The following is a 24,832-nucleotide window of genomic DNA, read 5'->3' on the forward strand; positions in this document are numbered from 1 at the left end:
CAGCCTTGGCAGATGGCATGTCTGGAAAAGAGATGTGAACCGGACTGGCTGGATCCTTTGGTTACATTTCATTTGCACTTGTGTTCAGGAAATTTGTTCATTATATCCTTGAAAATAAGTCTCTTATTTACTTAACTAGTGCAAGATCATTCGAGTTGAAAGAATTTATTTAATTTTTAGCACTTCCAGTAACTCATTAGAGAGAAGAAGTCCTTCTCATTTTGGAAAACTTTTATTAATGTTACTTGTGTTTAGGGCATTACTTTCTCTTTTTCTTTTCTTTCTGGTAATAACTGTTTTGACATAATTTTAGATTTACATGAGAGTTGATGTAAATACAGGTAATACAGAGAATCCCTGTTACCTTTCTCCCAACTTCCCCAAATGTTAACATCTCATATAACCATGGTACATTAATCAAAATGAAGAACGCTGGTATGACACTAAACTAGAAACTTAGCCAGTTTTTTCAGTAATGACCCTTTTCTGTTCCAAGATCCAATCCAAGATTCTGGATGGTATTTAATTAACAGAATTTTTTAAATTTTATTTTTCAAAGTAATCAAAACTATGCTGGACCAATTTATTTTCTATGTTTACTCACCAGGCTAATTTATAAGAATGACAAAGTGCATTTTAAATATAGGTTATGGAGTCTCAAGTTTTTCTCTTGTTCTTCTCAGCACCTGCGCCAGGTGGGGGTAGTAGGCAAGTTTGTGGAGTTTTTTGGGCCAGGAGTAGCCCAGTTGTCCATTGCTGACCGCGCCACCATTGCAAACATGTGTCCTGAGTATGGAGCGACCGCTGCATTTTTCCCAGTCGATGAAGTTAGCATCAAATACCTGCTGCAGACGGGTAAGCGTGCAGCCCCGTGCGAGCAGAACGCCCTGTGCAAAGTGCATAGGGCTCTGAGGATCCAAGCACTGCCTTCCGCCTCTGCCCCTTGGAGGATACAGGGTCACATTCACAGTGTTTTAGGGGTTTTTTTTTCCTTTTCTCTTTGGAGTCAAAATGATTATTGGGATTTCAGAAGATATGACATAGACACCACGGTTTGGCCAGTAGAAAGAGCTTAGGTGTTCTGGAAGCTTAGATATTTGTACTGGTCATCTACTTGTAGTTATTTGACGGGAAGCAAGCGATCCTAGTAATTAAGGTGTGCTTTGACAATTAACTAAGCCTGAGATCCCCTGAATGAAGGATGATGACCAAAAGGGGGGAGGGGAGGGGGAGTATTAACAGGTAGGACCAGAATCTTCTTGAGAAGAGCCCAGATTGGTTGACAAACCCCTAAAAAACAGCATCAGCCAGAGTCAGAATGTGAGACTGGAAGTTGAAATACCAGAATACCAGCAGAGCTTTTGTTGTTTGTGTGAATGCAATGCACCTTACTTGTATAACTGCTGGTGGAGGCATTAGTTTTCATCACGAAATCCTAATGTCTGTTACTGGTTATTTCTTAAAATGTCCATTTAGGTCGTGATGAAGACAAAGTAAAGCGGATGAAAAAGTACCTTCAAGCTGTCGGAATGTTTCGGGATTTCAGTGACCCTTCTCAAGACCCAGACTTTGCCCAGGTACGAGAGAGCGTGCATTTCCTCTTCCTTGAGGCTCTGAGCCTCATCGTGTGTGTGTCTTCCGAGGGGGTGAACTTGTAGGAAATTAGTCACTGCCAAGTCATCACAGAACAATAAGGTTTTAAGAGACTGAAACCATCAAAAAGATAAGGAATTATAAATGTAAAATAACATCTTCCTTTCCTCCTGGCCATTAGGCTGAGTGTGCTCCCTTTCTGACCTGCTAGTGTGGAAGACCTTTGAAGAAGGACTTCACCAGAGGGAGGAGGGCTGCTTGAAGGCTAATCTCCTCAGGGTAGCTGGAAGAGAAATGGAGGTCAAGCAGAGCAATTCATTCTGGTTTTTCCAGTGACTTACCTTCATTTCTGGGGTGCAAACTGATGCCACATTTTTCCTGACAGGCAAGCCTGGAGGGGGTAACCTAGATGTGAGACCCTGGTTTTTTTTCACAGTCCACCAAGGGAAGGGAATAGGCAGTGAGACCCAGGCCCGTTTCCTGGCATCGGTGACTGAATAGTGGCATCCTACCAAATCATTTTAGCAAAAAGTATGGTGGTTTATGTATCATAGTAGAAAACCCGTCTCAAACTCCGTGTAGCATTAAAAAGGCTGTATCAGCTGCTTTGCAAAGAGGGATGCATGGAAGATGCTGGCCAGCAGCTAGGCCCCCACCCTGATCTCTCCAAGAGGTGACAGAACTTCCTGCCTGTCCCACACCACTGATGTGCCCATCCTGGTCTTTGGAAGTTCGTTCCTTAAGTATTAAAAAGGACATTGACTCCTTGTGTATGGATGTGGTGGTTTAGTTTGTCTTTGTGGGTGTGGTATCGCAGGCTCCCTGGTACCACTTGCATCTTTTCTCGGAGAGTACGCTGTCCGTTCCTGAGCTCCTTATCTTTTGGGTGGACAGGTGGTGGAACTAAATCTGAGAACGGTCGTGCCTTGCTGCAGTGGACCAAAGAGGCCTCAGGACAAAGTTGCCGTGGCCGACATGAAAAAGGACTTTGAGAGCTGCCTTGGAGCCAAGGTAGGGGCCAGGGAGAGGCAGGTGGAAGCCCTCCCTGACCTGGCCCCACACCCCGTTCCGTAGAGCCCATACTTCTTTTCACCCTCTGATGAGGAAGCTTCCCAGAGCCTGACGCTGAGGGCATTTCCTCTCCATCCTGAAGTCCTTTGAGCCTCTCCCGTTAGCCAAGGGCCACACAGCTTCCTTGAGTACTTTACCATCTTTGAACACAGCTCAGCCCGCCTCTGTGAAAGCAAACCCACCCTTCATGTGACTCTTGTCACATGGTTCACTTGACTTGCCCTAGCTCTTCTGGCCAGTGTACTTTTGTTCACGCCTCGCCTCCATCCACCTGCGTGTCTCCTCCCCTTCCCAGCATGTCCGAATCTCTCAGCCCCTCCAGAGCATGGGCTCACATCTCATGGCAGAAAACCATCCATCCCTCATTTGAACTTTCATGGCCCTTGGTCTGGAACCCTTTGATGGCATCCATGTTCTGAAACTTACATTGCTGGTCCTTCATATTATGTGCATGTCTGATTTCTCTTATTAGACCATATGTTTGAGTATAGGATTTGTGTCAGAATCACCTTTGTACCCACAAAGTACCTAGCATGGCATCTTGTATGCAGTAGATTTTCAATGAACATCTCCCCAGGTGATGATTAAGATTATGTGATGAGTTTTATCCTTGGGCCACCAGCATGACACCAAATGTTCAGCTGTACTTTATTTGCCTCATCGATCATAACTTGTTGAATCTGACCAAAAATGGCACATTTTTCTAAATTTCCCTCATGTTAGAATCTGTGGCCATGGTTTACAAACATTCATGAAACTCCACAATAATGTCATCGGATTTAATTAGACTAACTTGGAACTAAATTTGTAGTTTTAGCATTTTCGAGATGAGAGACAAGTAATTGTTAATAGGACTTCAAAACAGAATAAGATTCAGAAATGATGACTGCTTTTTATAAAGATTTAAAAACAATAAAGAGGACTTTAATTTTTCTGTAGCATTTCAGAGTTCAGATATTTATATCTCAGCCAGTGACTTTTGTTAAAAATTGGCTTTTAAAATTATAGTTACCAAGGTATTTATTTTTCTTCTAAAGTGAGAACATTTCACTGTGTGTGTGTGTGTGTGTGTGTGTGTGTGTGTGTGTGTGTGTATGTGGGTGTATATATATACAATTTTTTTTTCTTCCCATAGCAAGGGTTTAAAGGATTCCAGATTGCTCTGGACCATCATAATGACCATAAGACGTTTATCTATAATAATAGTGAATTCACCCTTACTCATGGTTCTGTGGTCATCGCTGCCATTACTAGCTGCACAAACACCAGTAATCCATCTGTGATGTTAGGAGCAGGTGAGTGCATGTGAATCCCTCCCCACAATCGTGTGGACACGTGGGTGGAAGTCTTTCAAGACACAACCCTGGGGTTTCCCTGAGTTGTACATGTAGTTCCCTGAACCTTGTCTTTCCCAAATGCAGAGATTATTGGCCCAGTAGTATTTATATAAGTAGCATCCAAAACAAAGTATTTAAAGTAGAATCTATAATGCATACTAGTCCTTAGAATTAACAGAAAGTAAGTAGAAGAAAAAAAAAAAGATGACTTTCTGGTAAAGTTTAGAATCTTGTGTCAGACTCTAGAAGAAAAAAACTGTTTTCATATCACAGATTGATTAGCCTCTAAAAAACCCTCAATAGGCCTTTTTGTGCTACGGATTTCAGTCTGTCTTAGAAGTACTGTCAGGTGCATCTAAATTAGGGCACAGGGCACCAGTTGATAAAACTTCCTCAGATGTTACGCAATTCTGGGCAAGTAGTTAATATTTACATATGGAGTTTTATTAATAGAAGAGTGTTTAGTGTCCATTTTTTTTTTTTTTTTATCATTCCCAAGGAACTCTTGGGAGTTCCAAAGATCATCAGAGAGTTCTTTTTTTATAAAGTGCACGAGTACATAGGGAAAACCTTTAAAAAAAAAAAAAAAAGATTTTATTTATTTATTCATGAGAGACACCAGAGAGAGAAAGGCAGAGACACAGGCAGAGGGAGAAGCAGGCTCTATGCAGGGAGCCTGACACAAGACTCGATCCCAGGACTCCAGGATCAGGCCCCGGGGCCAAGGGCCAAAGGCGGCGCTAAACCTCTGAGCCACCCAGGCTGCCCTGGGAAAACCTTTGTCCAAGAACTCATCTGTTGATACCTAAGCTTTTCTTGTCTGGAGCAAATGAGTTTCCTTAAGACAAGTCACCAGCTTATCTATAGCTTTTTGTGCCTTTTTATCCCCCGCCCCCATTTCTTTCCAAATTCTATGATACATCCTAAGAGAGCACCCAATATCTCTGTAGTAGTCTCTGTATTTGCTAAAATTCCAGTAGCCTGGGGCCCGTGATTTTCTACTTTAAAAAAATACCCAGGGACAAGATTTTTACTCTAGACTGACTGTACTCCTTACCAACCAGCACACAATTCATATCCTTTAAGAAAGGGCCCAACCAATTAAAATTTTCATCCAAATAAAACGTAATTGGGAAGATTGTTTTTCCCTCCAACAGTTAAAAACTTACTCTGTTAGCACATTGCCAAGACCTGGATCTGACTGAGGCATGACTGAGGCATGACAGTGACATTGTTTGTCATTTGGGTCACCGAGGACTGCTGTACATCAAAAAGGGTACAGTTTATGTAGCTAAAATTGACCACTGTCCATCTTGCTCGGGATGATAGGAATTGTCACCATGAGGAGAAATCTTTTCTGTCACTTTTCATTACACCACATTTTACCAAAGAAATAGGTCACCCCACTCAGGAAGGTCCTGGGATGCAACGTATGGAGTAAAGCTTGCTTGCTATGGGAACTTGAACTCTGAATTCCCTGACTTCTGTGCAATTAAAACCCCAAACTTGGGATCCCTGGGTGGCGCAGCGGTTTGGCACCTGCCTTTGGCCCAGGGCGCGATCCTGGAGTCCCGGGATCGAATTCCGCGTCGGGCTCCTGGTGCATGGAGCCTGCTTCTCCCTCTGCCTATGTCTCTGCCTCTCTCTCTCTCTGTGTGTGTGACTATCATAAGTAAATAAAAATTTAAAAAAAAAATTTCTAAAACCCCAAACTTAATGTTGCATTAGCATGGATTTTCCATAGCAAGTTACAAATGCAAGGTTCTATGTTTCATATATATTTTTCAAACATATGTCACTGCCTATGTTTCTGATTAAAAGCTCGTCCGAAACAAATAAACAAACAAACAAACAAAAAACTTACTCTGTGACATATTCCCAAATGTTTTTAGGTTTATCTCTTTTATAAAAAAAAAAGACCTATCTCTTTTCTTCATTCCCATGACTAATTTTGAGTTTACCGCGTTCGCGTAGATGACTTTGGGCCAATGAGCTTTTGATTTCTGCGAGGCGACAGAAAGAGCAGAAAGCACCATTGGGGCTTTGTCACATCGGGGTTGGAGATGCAGAATGAAGAGGCAGGCTCTTTCCTGAGCTATCCTGGCACCTAGAGGGGCAGCCACCTCACATTGTCGGTGTTTACATTGCACAGGGTTGTTAGCAAAGAAAGCTGTGAATGCTGGCCTCACGGTGAAGCCTTACATCAAAACTAGCCTGTCTCCTGGAAGTGGGGTGGTCACCTACTACCTGCGAGAAAGCGGAGTCATGCCGTATCTGTCCCAGCTTGGGTGAGGAAGAATTTTCTTTTACACCATTGCTTTTGTTGTATTTTATCCCAGATGTCTCTTACTGTATCACCTTGTAGCATGTGTCAGCTTATCTAATTAGTCTTGGTATCTAAATAGTCTTGTCAGACAGTGAGCAGCGCTTACATTTCAACCGAGTAGAGGCCTCCCATTGACAGTTGTGCTGGTTGTTCATCACACAAGGGTGCCCTTGAAGGGCAAAGCAGGGCTGAAGCCAAGCCTGTGCTTTGGTGTGGCGCTGCACCCTTCTAGAGGAAGGGGTGCCTTTCCTCAATTGACGGAGGTGTGCTGTGGGCTAGCATTGGCTCAAAAGCCGAGAGTCTGCTCTTTGGTATGAAAATAATTACCATGGCTAAGAACGTTCTGATTCCTTGGCATAAACGAGTCATTTGTTACCAAATGCAATTCCTGCAGTTTCCCCACTACTTCTAATTTGGTTGAGAAAGATTTTACTCATTTGTCTCCTAAAAGTCAGTGATACAATGGGATGATACAATCAGAGTAGTGAATAGAAAAAAATAAATGGCATATGTGATTTCAGCTTTTGGAAAGTCTAGATCGTTCAGTTAGACTCTTTTTTACACTTTACTCAAAAAAGACTCTAATTGAATGATCTAGAATGGACAAAGAGTATGTTAAAATGCTCCACCTGGCTGGCTCAGTTGGTAGAACATGCGGTTCTTGACCTTGGGGTTGTGGGTTCAAGCCCCCATGTTGGGGAGTAGATTGTACTTAAAATTAAAAAAAAAAATCTAAAATGCTCCTAAGAATGAAAGCTTTATTGAAACAGTAGTAAATTTATTCCCCACATTGCTGTTCTCTTTAAATCAGTGGTCTCTAGAGCTGTCACCAGCAGAGGGGCTCGCTGAGTGTCACTTTCCATCTGTGCTTATCTCTCTGCGTCTAGGTTTGATGTGGTGGGCTACGGTTGCATGACCTGCATTGGCAACAGTGGGCCCTTACCCGAAGCTGTGGTGGAAGCCATCACGCAGGTAATTGCAGAGGAGCCCGGAGGGCTTCAGAGCTGTTGTCTCTTCTCACACAATGTGTGACCGAAATGCTATTCATCTCCAGAAGGTCCAGAGAAGCAGGGGTTGTGTTTAGATGTATGGTCTTTGGAGGCAAGCTGACTGGCTATCTACCTTGTGCCTCAGTTTTCCCAACGGTAAATTGGAGATGATAGTAGTCCCTGTTTCACAGAGTTGGAGCATGGAGATGATAATGGACATAAAAAACTTGAGGAGTGCCTGGCACATGAGTGCTCAGCCAGTGCTGGTTTTCATGACAGACAGCTCCACAACTATTTGTTCTTGGTCATCTGAAACTGGCTCAAAGTCAGACATGTCTCCATGCAAACAATGCAATCGAAACTACATTGCACTGGCTTGATTTTTGTTCCATAAGTCCTGTAGCATTGAGAAACAGTATTTGGTTTGCTTCGCGTGAATTACAGAATTAACATAGGTCTGTGTGGCTTCCTGTAGCTTTCAGCTGTTTGGACATTTCCTTCTATCCTCAGGCCCCAGGCAGCCAAGTAACCAGGATGCTGCCTTTTGGCCCACCTCGGATTTCCTCAGGAGCAGAAACATGTCTCTGTCCTTTCACTCCATGTCTCCCCAGGGACACCCTTGCGTGCTCTTCTCCCTGCAGGCAGAGGACCAGGTGCAAGCCATGTTAAGGAGCTCTATCCCCAGTGATGGGAGAGTTTAGCAGGTGGCATAAGATGAGAAGCCTCGGCAGCCCCTTCTCTGGGTGACCTGATTTTTCTCTTGCCGGACACAGGGAGACCTTGTAGCTGTTGGAGTACTGTCTGGGAACAGGAATTTCGAAGGTCGAGTCCACCCCAACACCCGGGCCAACTATCTAGCCTCCCCGCCCTTAGTGATAGCGTACGCGATCGCTGGCACCGTCAGGATCGACTTTGAGAAGGAACCACTGGGTAAGGTTGCATTTGTGCAGCTATGCTTGTTTGTTTGTTTTTTTTCCGGTGAATTTGAAGATATTACTGGAGTAAAGTAGAACTAAGATAGAACTAACAAAGATAAGGAGAGTCTGTTCTTTTCTCTCCCAAACACGGTGAAGACGGAACTGCAATAGTCAAGAATCATCCACCGAAGGATAGGGGACAAGGAAAGGAAATAAATCCAAAAAGTCATAGAGAGCCTGCTATCCTGGCACCTCCCCCGGTTCTTCCCTGTCTGGCTCCTGCTTCTGTCAAATGATAGGCACTATCTTAATGTAGCCGCTGTAGGAACTCATCAACTTCCCCAAAGCCAGAGAAATGATGCTCTGTTTCCTTTCCTCTGGAGGTCTCGTTGTGTCCTCCTCACTCCATTCCGAGTAGATTCAATAATATGAAAACAGTGCCCCTTAAGTTTACTTTCAGGAAATCACAACTAGAGTTCTACTTGATCCTCGTTCTATATGGATTCGATATTGGCACATTTGTCTGTTCACTAAGATGTATTTTACCCTCCAAATCAATACTGGTCTTGCCTCCACGGTCATTTACAGCCCCGCACAGAGGGGTGAAACCTGTTTTTCTACATTTTTGTGGTTTGGGTGATTTCACTTTTTAAAATAGCCCCCAGGCATAGTGCCGAAATCCTGTCTAGTATGCATAAGCCCAAGAAGGCTGTGTGGTGTGCCCCTGGGAGGCCGACTTTGTTCACGCCTGAATTGAGTGCTGTTGGCTGTGACTTCAGTGTTAACTCATCCACAAGATGTATTAGATAAGGCATCTTTAAGCAGAAGCACACATAAAGCAAGATTGTGTGTTGATCAGTTGCCGAAAACGTTGTGACGAGGGGCTCTCAGGAGCCTAAGTCACGCCCCCTTGCGCCAGCAATTCAGGCTCCACTACATAGCGCTTGCATGGACTTTACAGAACATTACTACCACAGAGAACGGGATCTGGCTGGATGTGATCATGAAAAGGAATATTAAATGCAGTTTTTCTCACTTATAAACTTGTTTTCCCCAGGGGTCAATGCAAAGGGACAGCAGGTATTTCTGAAAGACATCTGGCCAACGAGAGATGAGATCCAGGCGGTGGAGCGTCAGTACGTGATCCCTGGCATGTTTAAGGAGGTCTACCAGAAGATAGAGGTGAGGCCCCCGCCCACTCTGCCTTCCTGCGTCCAGGGGACAGCCATTCCTTTGTGGCATGTCGGAGACCCTGACGCTGATGGGGGTGGAAACTGAAGAAAGTAGCATTTCTTTCTCTAGATAGCCTAGAACGTGGTTCTGTCATTTTCTTCTGTGATTTATATTTTTGCATACCCCACACTCCCCAAATGTTCCCAGATTTGGCAGCAGCCTCAAGAAGAGAGGCCTCAGCTTGTATATGATTCCTAGCCAGCTTGCCATTACCCCTCCCGCCTCAGACACCCTGGGTATCGTGTCAGTTGTGGTGGAGGATCCCCGATGTCACCATAGAGTGTCACTGAGGTAGAGTTAATTGGTTGAATGTACCTCTCAGAATTATGTGGAGGCTAAAAAAAATTTAAAAAGCCAGTCAGGAAAAAGCACCAAACTACTGAAATAAAATATGCATTTGACAAGTAGAAAATGTGTGAAGCTCTGTATCGTTTTCTGAGACCCTTGGATGTTATTTTTTTTCTTTGCTTTCTGTGTTAGGTAGACCCTAGGAGTGCTGACTGGGGCACTTGGGTTTGAAATAAGAAAGCGACTGTCTGGGGAAGAGGGTCATGCACCGTGCCCTCCCACAAGTTGCTCATCGGAAGTGGTATGAGCAAGCTTGCTGAGCATTGGGTTAAATGCATTTCTCCAAAGGCGGAGGTCATGGCCCCGTGAAGACAGTTCAAGCTGACTTTAACACATAGCAGCTGTATTAAAGCTGTCCATGTGACAGTGTCCATGTGACCTGGTCATCTACTTCCCCAAATCTTCAGAAAGTAAATCATTTCCCCTTTGGTACAATCTGGATTATTATTTCATAAGTTACATTATGTATATGGATGAGTTATCTATTGCTGTACAACAAATTATCCCAAAACTTAGAAACAGCATTTATTATCTCATGGTTTCTGTGGATCAGAAATCCATGTGTGGCTTAGCTGGGTGCCTCTGCCTTCACAGGGCTCCAGCAAAGATGTCCTTTGGTGCCGCAGCTCATCTGAAGGCTCATCTGGGGGAGGATCCACTTCCATGGCCGCTCACGCAGTTGGTGGCAGGACAGTGTGTCTCACAGGCTGTCAGAGAGAGGGCCTCGGTCCCCTGCTGACAGTTAGCTGGAGGCCTCCCTCATTGCCTTGCTGCGGGAAGGGGGGGGGGGTCTCTTCACAGCTCACAGCATGGTACTGGCTTCCATCAGAGCAAGCAGGAAAGGGTGAAAGAGACGGAAGGCAGTTTCTTTATAACCTAATCTTGGAAATGAATCACTAAGTTCAGCCCCCCCTTAGCAGGAGGCAACTACTTAAGGGTGTGAATGCCAAGAAGGTGGGGGGCAGGTCCTTGGGGCCATCTTGGAATCTGCCTATCATGGTGCACATGTATTTTTAAGTCATTTGGCATGACATTGTCTTAGTATAAAGAAGAAACTCTGTCCTGTGACTAGAATAAGAACTGTTTTGGGTTTTGTTTCATTGAAGTATAGTTGGCACACAGTGTTACATTGGTTTCGGGTGTACAGCATCATGATCGGACAACTCTGCACTACCCAGTGTAGCTACCGTCTGTCACCATTTGACACTATTACGATACCATTGACTGAATTTCCTGTGCTGTACTTTCATCCCCATAACTTATTCACTCTACAGCTGGAAACCTGTACCTCCCCCTCCTCTGTACCCTTTATTGCCCATCCTCTCACCTCCCCTCCCCTCTGGTAACCATCAGTTAGTTCTCTGTGTTTACGGATCTGTGTCTGCTTTGTTCGTTTGTTTGTTTTGTTTTTCAGATTCCACCTATCAGTGAAATCCTACTTGTCTTTCTCTATTTCGTTTGGCATACCTAGAGGGTATCATGCAAAGAATGGTTTTTATCGTACTCTTAGAATATATAGTTTCTGCTTGCATGTTAAAGTTTCCTTAGAGGGACGCCTGGGTGGCTCAGTAGTTAAGTGTTTGCCTTCAGCTCAGGGTGTGATCCTGGAGTCCCGGAATTGAGTCCCACATCGAGCTCCCTGCATGGAGCCTGCTTCTCCCTCTGCCTGTGTGTCTGCCTCTCTCTCTGTATCTCTCATGAATAAATAAATAAAAATCTTAAAGAAAAAAAAAAAGCTTTCCTTAGAATGGAATGTGATTAGATTTGCTTATCTTTCTTTTATCTTTTTTTTTGTAAGACCGTGAATGAAAGCTGGAATGCCTTAGCAGCCCCATCAGATAAGCTATATTGCTGGAATCCCAAATCTACATACATTAAGTCACCGCCATTCTTTGAAAACTTGGTATGACTTTTTTATTTTTAACAAAATAAGTTTCTCAAAAGGTTTCTTTCCTTATGAAGTCTACTTCATTACTCTTTGCCCTTGCTTTGACTATGCATTCCATTGAACCCTTTGCAAAGCTGAGCAGACAATCCCGGGGAGAGCTCTGAGAAGCTGGGGTACTTGGCTCTGTGTGCAGGGGTCTGTGAGGCTGCGTAGGGACGCCCTGGCGATCCCAAACTGCCTGGACGTAGACCCAGAAAAATCTGAGGGACAGACTGTTCCAGGGAAACATCCCCAGGCCTGCTGTATTTAAACTTTCTACTCAAAAAACTTTTTATCTACTAAAAAGATAGGAAGATCTTCCCTATAACTGATGATCAGGGAGTCTGTGCTCCCTTGGATGTGCCCTTGGGTGTAAAGAGGAGGGGAGTAGAAGTCAAGGTTCTAGTTGGCCTCGGCATCTGAGTTCCGTGGATGTGGAGACAGGGAAGGCCATTTGCAACTGCATCCCTCTGCTTTTGAGGGAATTTTGGTCCCAGTATTTTGCCTCCATTCGGGGGTTGGGGGGATGTGAGTGTTTTGACCAAATTCACCTCACTTTTCTAAGCACCCCGGATAAAATGAAAAAGCCTAGAATTTTCTGTGCATCAATGAAGGGCTGTCGTCCAGTTCGGGTCCCAGGAACAGGTAGAGAACATTGAGACTCCCCTGGTGACTTGCTGGAGAAAAGCTGAGCCGGCACTGACCCGCTGTGTTCTTTTCTAGACTCTGGCTGTCCAGCCCCCTAAATCCATAGTGGGCGCCTACGTGCTGCTCAATTTGGGGGACTCAGTAACAACTGACCACATCTCTCCGGCCGGAAATATCGCAAGGAACAGCCCCGCCGCTCGCTACTTAACTAACAGAGGGTGAGTGTGAATGACGGAGAAAGACTAAGGCAACTGGAGTGAACGAGGCCGGCCAGTATTTCTCTTCTCACCTGTTCTCTTTTGACTCAGACTGTGGTTTTTCACCGAACCCCGAGGCTTGATAACCAGTCACCCTTTCTGTTTGCTGCTTCCCAGCCTCCTTGGGAGATTCCATCGAGGAAACTGCAGCAGAGGGAGGGGCCCTTCCTTCTGAGCAGGGGCCCGGGAGAGCTCGCTGTGGGCCCCACCCCCAGGGTGCCTAAGGAGAGAGTCCAGGCTCTGCTCTCTACCGCCCCGCCATCAGTGGGGGTGCCCCCTGCCATGTCCCCCACGCTGTTCGCTGCCGCTTCCTGGGTGTGACACATAGTTACTGCGGGTTTGCCAACCACAGATCCATTTACCCATCCTTCAGTCATAGAGTGACCTGAACGGGTACTATACCAGTATTATCTAGTGTCCTCTAATACCCCCACAGTGACGAGTCCATCCCAGATCTGACTTTCTATGAAAATCATCTGGGGAGCTATAAATTTCTGGCTCCTGTCTGCACCTCCTGAGTCAGCGTCCCCAGGGATGGGACCCAGAGCGAATCTAAGAACAAAATCCAGCATCTTTTTCATTCTTTCTTTCCTTCTCTTTATTTTTTCTTTCTTTCTTCCTTTATTTAATTTTATTTTTTTCTTTTCGTTGTCAGTGGGAGGAAAACTGCCTTGGCCACATCTCACTTAACCCAGCAGCTAACCTGTTTTCTTCACAGCTCCCCATTTCCTGAGCTCTGCTCAGCCCCCTGCCCCCACCCCTCACCCACCCCACCTTGGCCCATTCAAAGCAGGAGAGTTAGTCACATTCAAAGCAGGAGGAGTCCACGTTCCCCAGAGGAACAAGTGCTGTAAGTTTCAGAAGCTAGCCCACCTCTAGAGCAGATGATGCACAGGAGTCGAACTCGAGATTTTTTTTTTTTTTTTAACGTGGGGAAGCTACTCTGTTAAACATGTGAGAATTTCTATACACAGATGCATACAGTAAGATTCTAAAGGGGTGTGACTATACTTTGAATGGGAGAGGGGTGTTGGAGAGGGGTCAGCGAATCTCTGCTCTTCCCCTCACCCACTCTGCTGTGGCTACCCTAATGGCTACTTTGTTTATCGAATGTTCCAGGCAAGGCCAAATACCCTTCAGCCTGACAGCCTTTGCTTGAGCTGGCTGTTCGTTCCTCTTGGATGCTCTTCCCGAAAATATCTAACTAACTCCTTTGCCAGTTCAACTCTTCTCCATGAGGTCACCCGCACCATACTGCTCTTCTCGCCTTGATCTACTTTTTTTTCCCTCCCCAGTTATTAACCACAGTCTGGTAACACTTATGTAGGATGCTCATTTTTTAATTATGATTATTTCTTTTGTCTCCACCATTTAAAATGTAAGCCCTGCAAAGGCAGAGATCTTAATCTGTTTTGTTCCATGATCTACCTCAAACCCCTAGAACAGTTCTTGGCACATAGCTGGCTCAATAAACAGTTGTTGAATGAATGAATGAATGAATGATTGGGAGAAGAGGATTCACCAACAAACAGGGAAACTGAGGATGAGGCTGGAGAAAGAAACTAAGGAAGCGAGCAGTGATGAATACTTTTTTTGATTGGTGATTGTTGACACTTTTGAGACATGGACTCTTTAGGGAATTGAATGGAAAAAAAAAATCATACCTCCCCAGGAAAATGCACATATTCCCAACATTCTGGATACAATTTCAGGAGTTTGTAGACACGCTCACCTGCTCCTAAAGCCCATTCACAGACTCTCTCAATCTCCAAATCACATCTCCCCACGAGATCAGATTAACACTCACAGATACTTCCTAACATTTTAAGAAACAGCCCAGTGTGATGATGGCAGTGGTAATTGTAAGTTGTTTCTGCCATCACAGAGTATCCTTTGACTCTGGCCCATAGACAGGATTTTTCTTTGATTTCAGGACCAGGAAGAGCTCTTCTGCTTCTTTGGCGCTGTTCTGATTTTTATTTTATGAAAATTGTAAATCATGTTGTCTGTCATGTGTCTTGCCCGATACATTGAGTTCTTGATAACTTGAGGACAAATTTATACCTCCTTCCAGTTAGTTTACAGAATGTATTTTATGTTTCCTTCATTCTTGGCTCCACCTGACTGGCCCACACTGACTCCTCTTTGTTTCCTTTTTCTTCCCCATGTTTAATATTTTATCTTTTGTGAGATTTTCCAGGCTACTCTAGTGAATCAGGAAAATAAATACTCATTCGAGTTCCTCCTGGTTTTTCTACACAGATTTATAAGACTGTAGTTGACCCTGGGAGAATGTTGACTTCCCCGTTCCACTACCCCACCTCTACCTCTGACTCTCCCCTCAGCAGAAGATTCAGGAACAGCTTTTCTGCCTTGGAGAGCAATGCTTAGTAAACTTAGATATCTAGGTTGTGGTTTTTTTCCTCTTTTCTTGATGGAAGCTAAGTTTTCCTTTGCTCCGGTCACTAACCTAGCTCCTCTCTTGCTTGCATTATTAGCTTGACTCCACGAGAATTCAATTCCTACGGCTCCCGCCGAGGTAATGATGCCATAATGGCACGGGGGACATTCGCCAACATTCGCTTATTAAACAAATTTTTGAACAAGCAGGCACCACAGACTATACATCTGCCTTCTGGAGAAATTGTGAGTACTGTGTCTTTATCAGCCTCTGGGTGGTTGGGTATTTACATGGTCACTTGCCTTTGGGTCTCATTTTTTCTTCACAGCCCCATGCTATCTCTTGTGTCCAAGAGAGTTCATCACTGATAAAGGTGCCCTTTAAACTAAAACTTTCTCTTCCTGCTTAGAGATTCTACTTTATGGTCTAACTAAGCCTCGTTTCCTGGGAGTTGAATTTACAAAGCCTCTGGGTGAAATTTCATCAGTTCAGAGTATTTGAGGGGGAGCTTCCAGGTTAAGATAGAGGCTATTTATCAACAGGTGCTATTATTGTATGACTTTATTAGCATTTAATTGAATTCCCTGTCCCAGTAGGAAAAGAAGGAATTTAGAGGCCCGTGGAAGCCTGCTTGGGTCCTGATGGGTGCCATCTGGAGTTGGCCTGTTCCATCTGGAGTTGTTCATTCCCAGAGGGGAGGCGTGTGAGAGGCGGGGAGAGCCTGCACTTTGAGTCAGACATCCCAGCTCCGGAGCCTTCAGCAAGTTAATTCCCTCAGTGAGCTTCAGTTTTCTGACCTATGAAGTAGAATATCTACCTTGTAAGGCTCTGAGGCTTAAGCTTAAATGGAATGATGTGTAGAACATGGAGCAGGGTGTCTGACACATGTAGTAGTCTTCGGCATCGCTTCCCTTTCCAGCAGATGCCATAAAGCTGCTTGAGAACTGTTTAAGTTACCTGAGAAATAACACTCCTGACTCACTTAAAAATAATAATAGCTAATATTTCTATGGAACTTACTATATCCCAGGCACTGTTCGAAGCTCTTTGCATGTATTGACTTATCTAATCCTCATAATACCCTTTGAGGTATGTACCACAATTGTTCATCTTTTGAGATAATAAAAATAGAGATGAAAACCCAGGGAGCCTGGGGGTACCTGGGTGGCTCGGTTGGTGGAGTGTCCCACTCTTGGTTTCGGCTGAGGGTTGTGAGATTGAGCCCCACGATGGGCTCTGTGCTAGGCACAGAGTCTGCCTTTTTTTTTTTTTTTTTTTTACAGAGTCTGCTTAAGTCTTTCTGTCTCTCCCTCTGCCACTGCCCCTCCCCTCAAAAAAATACATAAATAAATCTTAAAACAAAACTGAGGGAGCCTGGCTCCAGTCCGTGTGGTTTACCACCACCCATACAGCCTCACTTGTAACATTATATTTTGGAAAGCAAACTCTTCATAGATGATCACCAGGACCCAACACAGGATCAGTGCCCAGTACATAGTTGTTCAGTGAAGAACAGGGATGATAAACTACTAAATGAAAAAGATACAGTTAGGTGGTGAAATGCCCAAGAGACCCAGGGGAAAGACGCTGTTATAGACACTGGGGGTGGGCCTCTGGTATACTGACTGTAAATGCTTATTTATAAGCCCTGCCATGACCTAGAACTTCTGGTCCAATGTTTAATGCCTCATCTTAAATAAGGAGACAGAATCAGAGATGAACAGACATCTGAGCCAAGCCTTGAACTTGAAAGACAGACCTAGACAAAGAAGAGGGGGTGGGGTAGGGAAAGAAAACAGAGGTAATACAAAGAGTAGAAGAAAACAAAACAAAACAAAAAGTTTGTCTTCTCAGAATGTTGAAATGATTTTCTGCTGGTATAGAATAATCAGAAGACAAGAAAGGGCTCTTAAAAAATGATAATAATTTAAAAAGAAAGGAAGCGCTGTTAAAGAAAAAAAAAAAGCCCCTAAAAAATTCACAGGAAAAGTTGATTAGTTGAGAAAATCTTCTCGGAATATAGAACAGAAAGACAAAGGAAAAATTAGAGAAAATATAAGAAAATTAAAGACTGAAATGAGGAGGCTCAGCATCTGACTGGAGATGTTGGGAAGAGAAGAAAGGAAATTATCCAGGAAGTAACACAAGGAAAATTCTCCGACTGTGAAATCCAATTCCACATGACATCCGCTGAATACCCACATGATTACGGAAGAACAGCTCCACGTGGCATTGGTGTGAAGTTAGGAACAGCAGAGAGAAAGATAAGATCTAGAAACTTCCAAAGAGGAAAGAACAGCTTATGTGCAATGTTCTGGGGATCAGAAGTGCTCAAAGCAACACTGGAAACTTGAACTGGTTTGCACCCCAGAATTCCATGTCCCATGTTAAAGTCATAACATATTCCAATTTAAAAACTTTGAAAATACTCCTCAGTCCCTGTCTCAGGAAGCTCTTTGGTGAATGCATTTTACCAAAATGAGAGAATAAGCCAAAAAGGGGGAAGATGTAGGATTCAGGAAAAGGAAATGCAGGGAATCCCCAGGATGACAGTGAAGGAAGATTCTTCTATAACAGGAATGTACCACCTCTAGAGAAGAATCAGTCCAAATTAGAAGAGGACTGACGTTCCAAGAGTGGTATCTCCATGGGAAAGATTTTTAAATGACAGACTACCTGATACATTTGAATGTCTTTAGAGAAGATAGTACTTCAGGCAGAGCGTTTGGGAGTTAATTGATGCGGAGGGACACAGAGACAGGTGAGTGCACATACAAAAAGAAAATAATTAATTCCAGTGGAAATTTTTCTTAATTATCAAGAAAAGGAAATCAGAGTACATTACTTGACTCAGCTATAAATAACATTCACATAGTCAAAGTAGTGCAAACACCAAACATTGATTTACCCAAAATATATGACATAATTATATTGGAAGGCTGGGGAGAGGGGACCTAGGGGAATGGTAGTTAGTTAAGAGAACTAAATCCCCAGGGTGCCTGGGTGGCCCAGTTGCTTAAGGGCTGACTCTTGATTTCAGCTCAGGTCATGCTCTTGGGGTCCTAGGATCAGAGCCCTGGGTCAGGCTCTGCACTCAGCAGGGTGTCTGCTTCAGGATCTCTCTCCCTCTGTCCCTCTTTCTGCTCACTCTCTCTGTCTCTATCTCTCTCAGATAATTAAGTAAATAAAATATATTAAAAAGAACTAAATCCCCATCAAAACAGGAAATTGATAAGTGATAACAAACATGGAGAAATGAAGAACTGGCAGAGTAGGTATAATACTCAAGATCCAGAGGCACAATCTCACGGAAGAAACAACGAAATTTTATGTCCTGTTCTTTAGAAGAGAAAGGGAGAGTGCAGGGAGCCGTTGCTTTATAAGCTCCCCAGATTTGGGTAACACCAGGTGGAACTAACCACAGGCTCTATCAGCCCACCGAAATGGTGATTTGTGAAAGCTTACTTGAGAGGTTGATTATACACCTTTCTAGAGCTTCTTTTGAAGGAAACCCTCTCTTGAGGGAGTTTTTCTTTTCTTTGTGTTTTTTGTTTTTGTTTTTGTTTTTTTTTTTACTTAAGTCACCAGGAAAAACAACTGTTTCATATCACCAGCAGTGATAATCAGATGTCTTCGTAAAGTCTTGGCTCAGCAGGATACTCAGAATTCTCGTGAGAAACAAATGAAGCTGTTTGTGCAAGATGGTTCTCATATATACCAAAGTATTAGTTAATCCTCTCTTGTCCTTTATTGATTTGTGCTTCCACCGCTGTTTCTAGTGTCTCTGCCTTGACCTCCTTGTAGAAAGGTGACTAGTAAAAGTTTGCATTATGGGGTGCCTGGGTGGCTCCATCAGTCAAGCGGCTGTTCAGGTCAGTCTCAGGGTCCTGGGATCCAGTCCTGCGTCAGGCTCTGGGCTCCATGGGAATCTGAGGATTCTCTCTCTCTCTGCCTCTCCCCCCACTTGCACTCACTCTTTCTAAGATGAACGAATGAATGAATAAAATGTATGTATGTCTGCATTTCCTACAATTTCAGAACATGTCACCTTCTTTGCGGTTGTTACCCTCCACAAGGGACCATCACTGAGTCTCTGAAACGGAGTCAAAACCCAGGTTTAGGTGGGGCTCTGTTTTTTAAGTTTTAAAAAAGTTTAATCAATAGAAGAGGGAAAAACAATCTGGTCTAGGTTTTTTTCCCCCCTTGATGCCTTAGGATTTGAGTGTTTTTCTAAAACCAGGACAAAAATGAGGCCTTTCAGTTAGAAGAATATAAAATTCATTGGCAAGGGTAACTAGATGGAGTTAATTGGAAATTTGTGAAAACCAGGCCACTGACGGGTTGCGCTTCCCTGTCAGCTCTGCGTTGACTTGGGCCACCAAAGACCTTTCTGACCCTGTGCTTCTCACCCAGTCCCCCCGGCCTGGGTCCACGCTCTGTGCCCGTACAGCCTCCGCAAACCTTGCTTTTCTCGTCCTCAGCTTGATGTGTTCGATGCGGCCGAGCAGTACCAGCAGGCAGGCCTTCCCCTGATCGTCCTGGCGGGCAAGGAGTACGGCTCGGGCAGCTCCAGAGACTGGGCAGCCAAGGGCCCCTTCCTCCTGGTGAGTGGCGGCGGGACCCGGCTCGCAAGCTCGGGGAAGCGTGTGGTGCTTGCTCGGCTCCTGCCGCGTGGTGGATCCGGCTTTCCCTCGAGTGGTGAAGGGTCAGCGAGGCGCACGCTGGGTCCTTAGATCACATGCTCCTTATTCTGGCAACCGTGGATCTTTGGGGTGGCTGTGGAGCAGTCGGGAGGAGGGCCTGTGCAGTCTTGGAAATCATTTTCAAAAGTATGTATATAAGTCTTTTTTTATGGGGAAAAGTTGCATGGTTTTTCCTAACATGCAGGCTGAGGACCGGAGGTGTCCTCGGGCCGCTGTCCCAGGCCAGCAGTGAGGGGGCCTGCCCCCGTGTTGTCTGCGGGAGGCTTGCGGAGGGGCCAGAGTAAGGAGCCTGGCCTTTGGACGGACTTTCTGCAGCTGCTTTCTGGGCCTGTGAGCGGCCGCTAGCCTCTGCCACGCAAGGAAGCTCCCTCTGGGCGTAGACAGGGCCCGGCTGGCGCTGGGGGCGTCCCCAGGGAGACGTGCGGAGAGCAGACCGCTTTGACCTCCTGAGCCTCTGCTGGCCCAGAGCAGGGAAGAGTCCTGCTGCTCAGCTTTAATTCTGGGGGCGGGTAAGATCACTTAGCCGGTGCCAATCTCGATGATTTATGGCTCCAGCAAGCTAAGCCTTGGGAAACACGACGTAAGCTGACATCCACAAGTACCGTAAAGAACGCGGGGTCTGGCCGCAGCCCTCTGGCCAGCCGGGTTTCCGCAGACGTCTCTGAACAATACACCTGTTGTTTTGTTTTGTTTTTTTAATCAAGCATTTTGCTCTATGGGAGGAACAAAAAATGTTCTTTGATTGCTTGGTAATGTATCAAAAGCCTGCCTTTTCTAGAAGCTGCTGGAAAGAAGCAGAGAAATTATAGAAGAGGAAAGAGTTTTAGGGATGGGGCTGGGAGCCCATAGTTTCTAGAAATGAGACCCGCGCAGCATGCAGCCAAGTGGGGAACCCTAAGAGCCGATGGAGGGTAAGACAACTGGCACCCGGGGGGCCCGCCAGGGTCTAGACTCCTGTGCAGAACAGCTCCGGCTGCCAAAGCTGGGCCACTCAGCGGTGCTGGGCTGTTCTCACAGCAGAGGGGCCTAGACGACTGGTCGGCAGCCCTGCGCAGCCCTTACCCAGAGTAGGGACGTGCCCAGTGTGGTTTACGAAGCCTGCCACTCCCTCACCAAGGGAACATATGTGTACATAAGTCCATGCAGAATATCTCCTGTTCGGAAGAACCTGTTCTTCCTCTATAAAATGATTCTTAAATTTGGAGATACCTGTGGGATTTTTTTTTAAACACCTATGCCAGGATCTCCTCCCCAGAGGCTCTGGGGTTTAGTTGGTAGGGAGAAAGGCCTGCACACGGGGATTTTATAAGCCTGGTGATTCTAATATGCGGCTGAGTTTGAGAACCAGAGCTTTATTTATGCCTTTGGTTCTCACAACGTCCAGGGATCCCTAGCTTCCTCTCCCCCCATGTGGCCCACCAAGAGGTTCCGAGCAGTATATCTGGGGTAGTACCTAAAGAATCTACATTTTTAACAAGCTCCCCAGGTGATCCTGATGCAGGGGAGCTTCAAAGTGCACCCTACATGTCAAGAGACCTTTTAGGGGTATCTTAATATTATATTACAATTAACTAATATTGAGAATGGGGTGTTCTAGTTAATCAGGTATCCTGGCTTATTGATCATTGCCATATGTTGCCAGTTATAGGTTACCAATAAAACGTACTTTATAGGAAGCTCAATACCAAGACTGTATCCAATGGAATTTGATCCTTGAAACAGGAATTGTAAAAGCAGCACATCATTTACTTTCTCTGTAGTATGTCTGAACGTTGCTTTTTTGGTTAAATTTTTTGTGTCTGCACCGATGATAATAGCACAATTCAAGGGAAATGAAACAAAAATTGTATTGTTGTGTGGATTCCAGATACAATGGAAGTTTGCTAAGGGATGTTGTGTCACAAAGCAGCTAGGTGTGTGGTCAGACTGCATGGGCTCAGGTACCAGATACTCCCACTGAGTGTGGGTAGAGAGGGGACGGTCATAGCATCCACCTCCTGGGGCTGGGGGGGGACGGCAGAAGGGGAGAACTGATGGGCCTGCGGGCCGCCTGTAACCGTGACCAGCTGCTGGGTTACAACTAGAGGAGCCGTTTCGGTAAATGACTAATTGGTACTTACAAAGAATTTAGCTGTGAGAAGACTTTGACTTAAGAAGCCTTTTGTAAAGTTTCCATGTATCTCAAGAAAATTGGGACTGTGTCCAAAGTCCTGTCTTGGCTCCTCAGGGAATCAAAGCTGTCCTGGCTGAGAGTTACGAGCGCATTCACCGCAGCAACTTGGTGGGAATGGGGGTGATTCCCCTCGAATATCTCCCTGGGGAGACCGCAGACACCCTGGGACTCACAGGGCGGGAGCGATACACCATCATCATTCCAGACAACCTCACACCTCGGATGAAAGTGCAGGTCCAGGTAAGCCGGAGCCGCCCCGTGCCAGGCCCGGGTGTACGGGACCGTGTGTTCACCCTCAACCCCGTCACCGAGAAATGAGTGGAATCTGGAAGGAAAACTGTCACTCAGTAGGAGTGAGTCACACCTGGCAGTTCTGCTGGCACCGGCTCTGCCTTCACAACACAGGACACCTGTTGACTGATGACTTAGGTCTGTTTAGTCCTGGAAGTTCCATCCATCCCTTCCTTGCTCCAGGCCGCAGCCAGCCCCACTGTCTCCTCGGACTCCCAGTCTCTCTTTAGCCCAGAGAAGTGTTAGAAGCTCGAGGAGACGGTACATGTTCACATGATCTGAAAAACACCTCTTTCTTATCAAAATGTGAACAGACACAACCCATTCCTGAGCCTCCCCCCCAGGCCCCAGGTTTTGTATTGCCCAAAAAAAAAAGCGACAGCCCCCCAGGTGAGGCGAGGCAGGTGCCGAACCCCAGGGTCCCAGGGTGAGGTCCCAGGGTGAGCGACTGGACCAGCTGCCTGAGGGACAACCTCCTGAGACCCCTGTGGGCCTGAACCTCCCAAGGAGAGTCTGAAAACTCCCATCCCTAGTGTCACTGGTACTGCTGCCCCAAGAGGCCTGGCCCTGGGGTCCGGCCCCTCGGTCATTTGTACTCTGCCCTACTTTACTGTGCAGAGAAGTCGGCTGGGGGTCTCGGCCAAACGCGGCCTCGGGTTCTCGGGGTCTGGGCAGGAGTCTCCCCACGGGCTGGTGGGCCGCCCACTCTGAGAGGCAGCCCTGAGGGCGGCGTGGGCGCCCCTCCCCACGGGGCTGCCTGGCCTCCCCCGCCCTCCCTGATTGTCCTCTGTTCTCTGTCATCGCAGCTGGACTCCGGGAAGACCTTCCAGGCCATCATGAGGTTCGACACCGACGTGGAGCTCGTTTATTTCCACAACGGGGGTATCCTCAACTACATGGTCCGCAAGATGGCCAAGTAGGTCATCTGCGCTGGAGCCCGCACCTGGAGCTGCGCAGGAGGGAGCGAAGCGCCACTAGCCAGCGGGGCCTGGGTGCCGAGGGTCCCCTCCAGGGCGGGCCTCCCCGCAGGGCACCCCCTTGCACAGGGGCGTGTGCTGCCCACGTCACCAGTGCCGTTCTTCCAGGCACAGAATGCGCAGTCTTTGCATTCTCAATTTTTGTGAATCTTTTTCTCTTTTTCTAGAATTTGGAAGCTAGAATGGTGGGAATGTCGGTTGTGCCAGGAAGAGAAGTGAGCGAGTCTGTAAGGGAACTGACTACAGAATGTTGATTTTTCATTCTTGGCCTGTTTGTGTTCAGCTGGACACAAATGAGTCTCCTCAGAAGGCAGCCCCCGCCTCTCTTCTGTTCCTCTGTTCCCCTCTGCTCAATGAAACCTTCCCGTGAGGGGCTCGGGTCTCTGCATATTACAGTGGGGCTGACTGACACGGTAGGCGAACACTTGCTCACGCTGCAAATCACAGCAGTGATTGCAATTCTTCCCTCTGCCTTTTTCCTTCGGGTGGAATGATCCAGACACCTCGTGGATAGGTCAGACACTGACATTTTTTTTGATTATGTACCTTTTGATGGATCAACACTAAAAAAATGTGGCGTTTTCTTTTACTCTCTTCAAAACTTTTCCCCAGAAAAAATTTTCATTTGTCAAGAGGAGAACTTTGGAGGTGGTTTTGGAGAGAGACTTAGAACATTTGTAATTTGAATAAGATTAAATCTATTTTCAAGGAAAACTTTGACTTTGGAATTGAATTTTGTGGTGTGTGAGGCTCTAGTCTGGGGAGAGTTCGAGCAGAGCAGATCTCAAACTGCAGCATCCAGAAGCCTGGGTGACCTTCAGGGTCTGCTTTTACAGCTGCATCCATACTATACAGGTGAAATGAAGAGTTGAGGAACAGGATTTCTCTGCCCTGGTTGGGAGCAGACAAGAAGGTAGCAGTAGCAATAATGTAAGTATGGTGAACAGATCATAATTTTTTTTTAATTATTTTTGTGTCCTATAGTTTATCTGCTTATTTTTATCACTGACATCATTTTGGCTCTGGCTACCATAACAAAATACCATAGACTGGGTAGCTCAAACATCAAAAATGCCTAGTTCTGGAGGCTAGAAGTCCAAGATAAGTTTCTAGCCAATTCATTTTCTGGTTTGAACTTTGTCCTCACATGCCTTTCCTTTAATGCATGCGTGAGGAGGCAGAGAGAGCTGGCTCTCTGGTGTCTTTTTTTTTTTTTTTTTTCTGGTGTCTTTTAAGGGCACTGATTTTATCAGATTAGTCCCCCACCCTTATGACCTCACTTAGCCTTAATCATTTCCTTAGAGGTCCCATCTCCAAAGAGACACACTGGGGGTTAGGGCGTCAACATGAATTTTGAGGGGAGGGGACACAAAAAACATTCAGTCCATAACAGGGCTTCTTACAGCTCACAAGTTGATCTCCTTGTAATGCATTTTATTTATTTATTTATTTATTTATTTATTTATTTATTTATTTATTTATTTATTTTAAAGATTCCATTCATTTATTCATGAGAGACACAGAGAGAGAGAGGCTGAGAGAGAGAAGCAGGCTCCATGCAAGGAGCCCGACATGGGACCTGATCCCGGGTCTCCAGGATCACGCCCTGGGCCGAAGGCAGTGCTAAACCACTGAGCCACC

At 45.6% G+C, this 24,832-nt stretch overlaps 1 protein-coding gene across 3 annotated transcripts in view; it reads left to right on the forward strand.

Annotated features, from left to right (window-relative positions):
- Positions 1–23,905, forward strand: part of ACO1 (aconitase 1) — a 59,475-nt gene extending 35,570 nt beyond the window's left edge. For all 3 annotated transcript variants that reach the window (XM_072841614.1, XM_072841613.1, XM_072841615.1), the window contains 14 exons: positions 684–855; positions 1,477–1,577; positions 2,488–2,604; positions 3,800–3,959; positions 6,154–6,289; positions 7,215–7,299; positions 8,090–8,246; positions 9,291–9,415; positions 11,613–11,717; positions 12,465–12,607; positions 15,145–15,292; positions 19,529–19,651; positions 21,978–22,163; positions 23,021–23,905. In XM_072841614.1, coding sequence (XP_072697715.1) covers positions 684–855; positions 1,477–1,577; positions 2,488–2,604; positions 3,800–3,959; positions 6,154–6,289; positions 7,215–7,299; positions 8,090–8,246; positions 9,291–9,415; positions 11,613–11,717; positions 12,465–12,607; positions 15,145–15,292; positions 19,529–19,651; positions 21,978–22,163; positions 23,021–23,134 — 1,872 coding nt within the window. In that variant the 3' untranslated portion in view covers positions 23,135–23,905. The remainder of the gene's footprint in view (positions 1–683; positions 856–1,476; positions 1,578–2,487; positions 2,605–3,799; positions 3,960–6,153; positions 6,290–7,214; positions 7,300–8,089; positions 8,247–9,290; positions 9,416–11,612; positions 11,718–12,464; positions 12,608–15,144; positions 15,293–19,528; positions 19,652–21,977; positions 22,164–23,020) is intronic.
- Positions 23,906–24,832: the final 927 nt, after the last annotated feature.

The sequence above is a fragment of the Canis lupus genome, chromosome 10 (assembly GCF_048164855.1).
Source record: "Canis lupus baileyi chromosome 10, mCanLup2.hap1, whole genome shotgun sequence".
Classification (NCBI taxonomy): domain Eukaryota; kingdom Metazoa; phylum Chordata; class Mammalia; order Carnivora; family Canidae; genus Canis; species Canis lupus.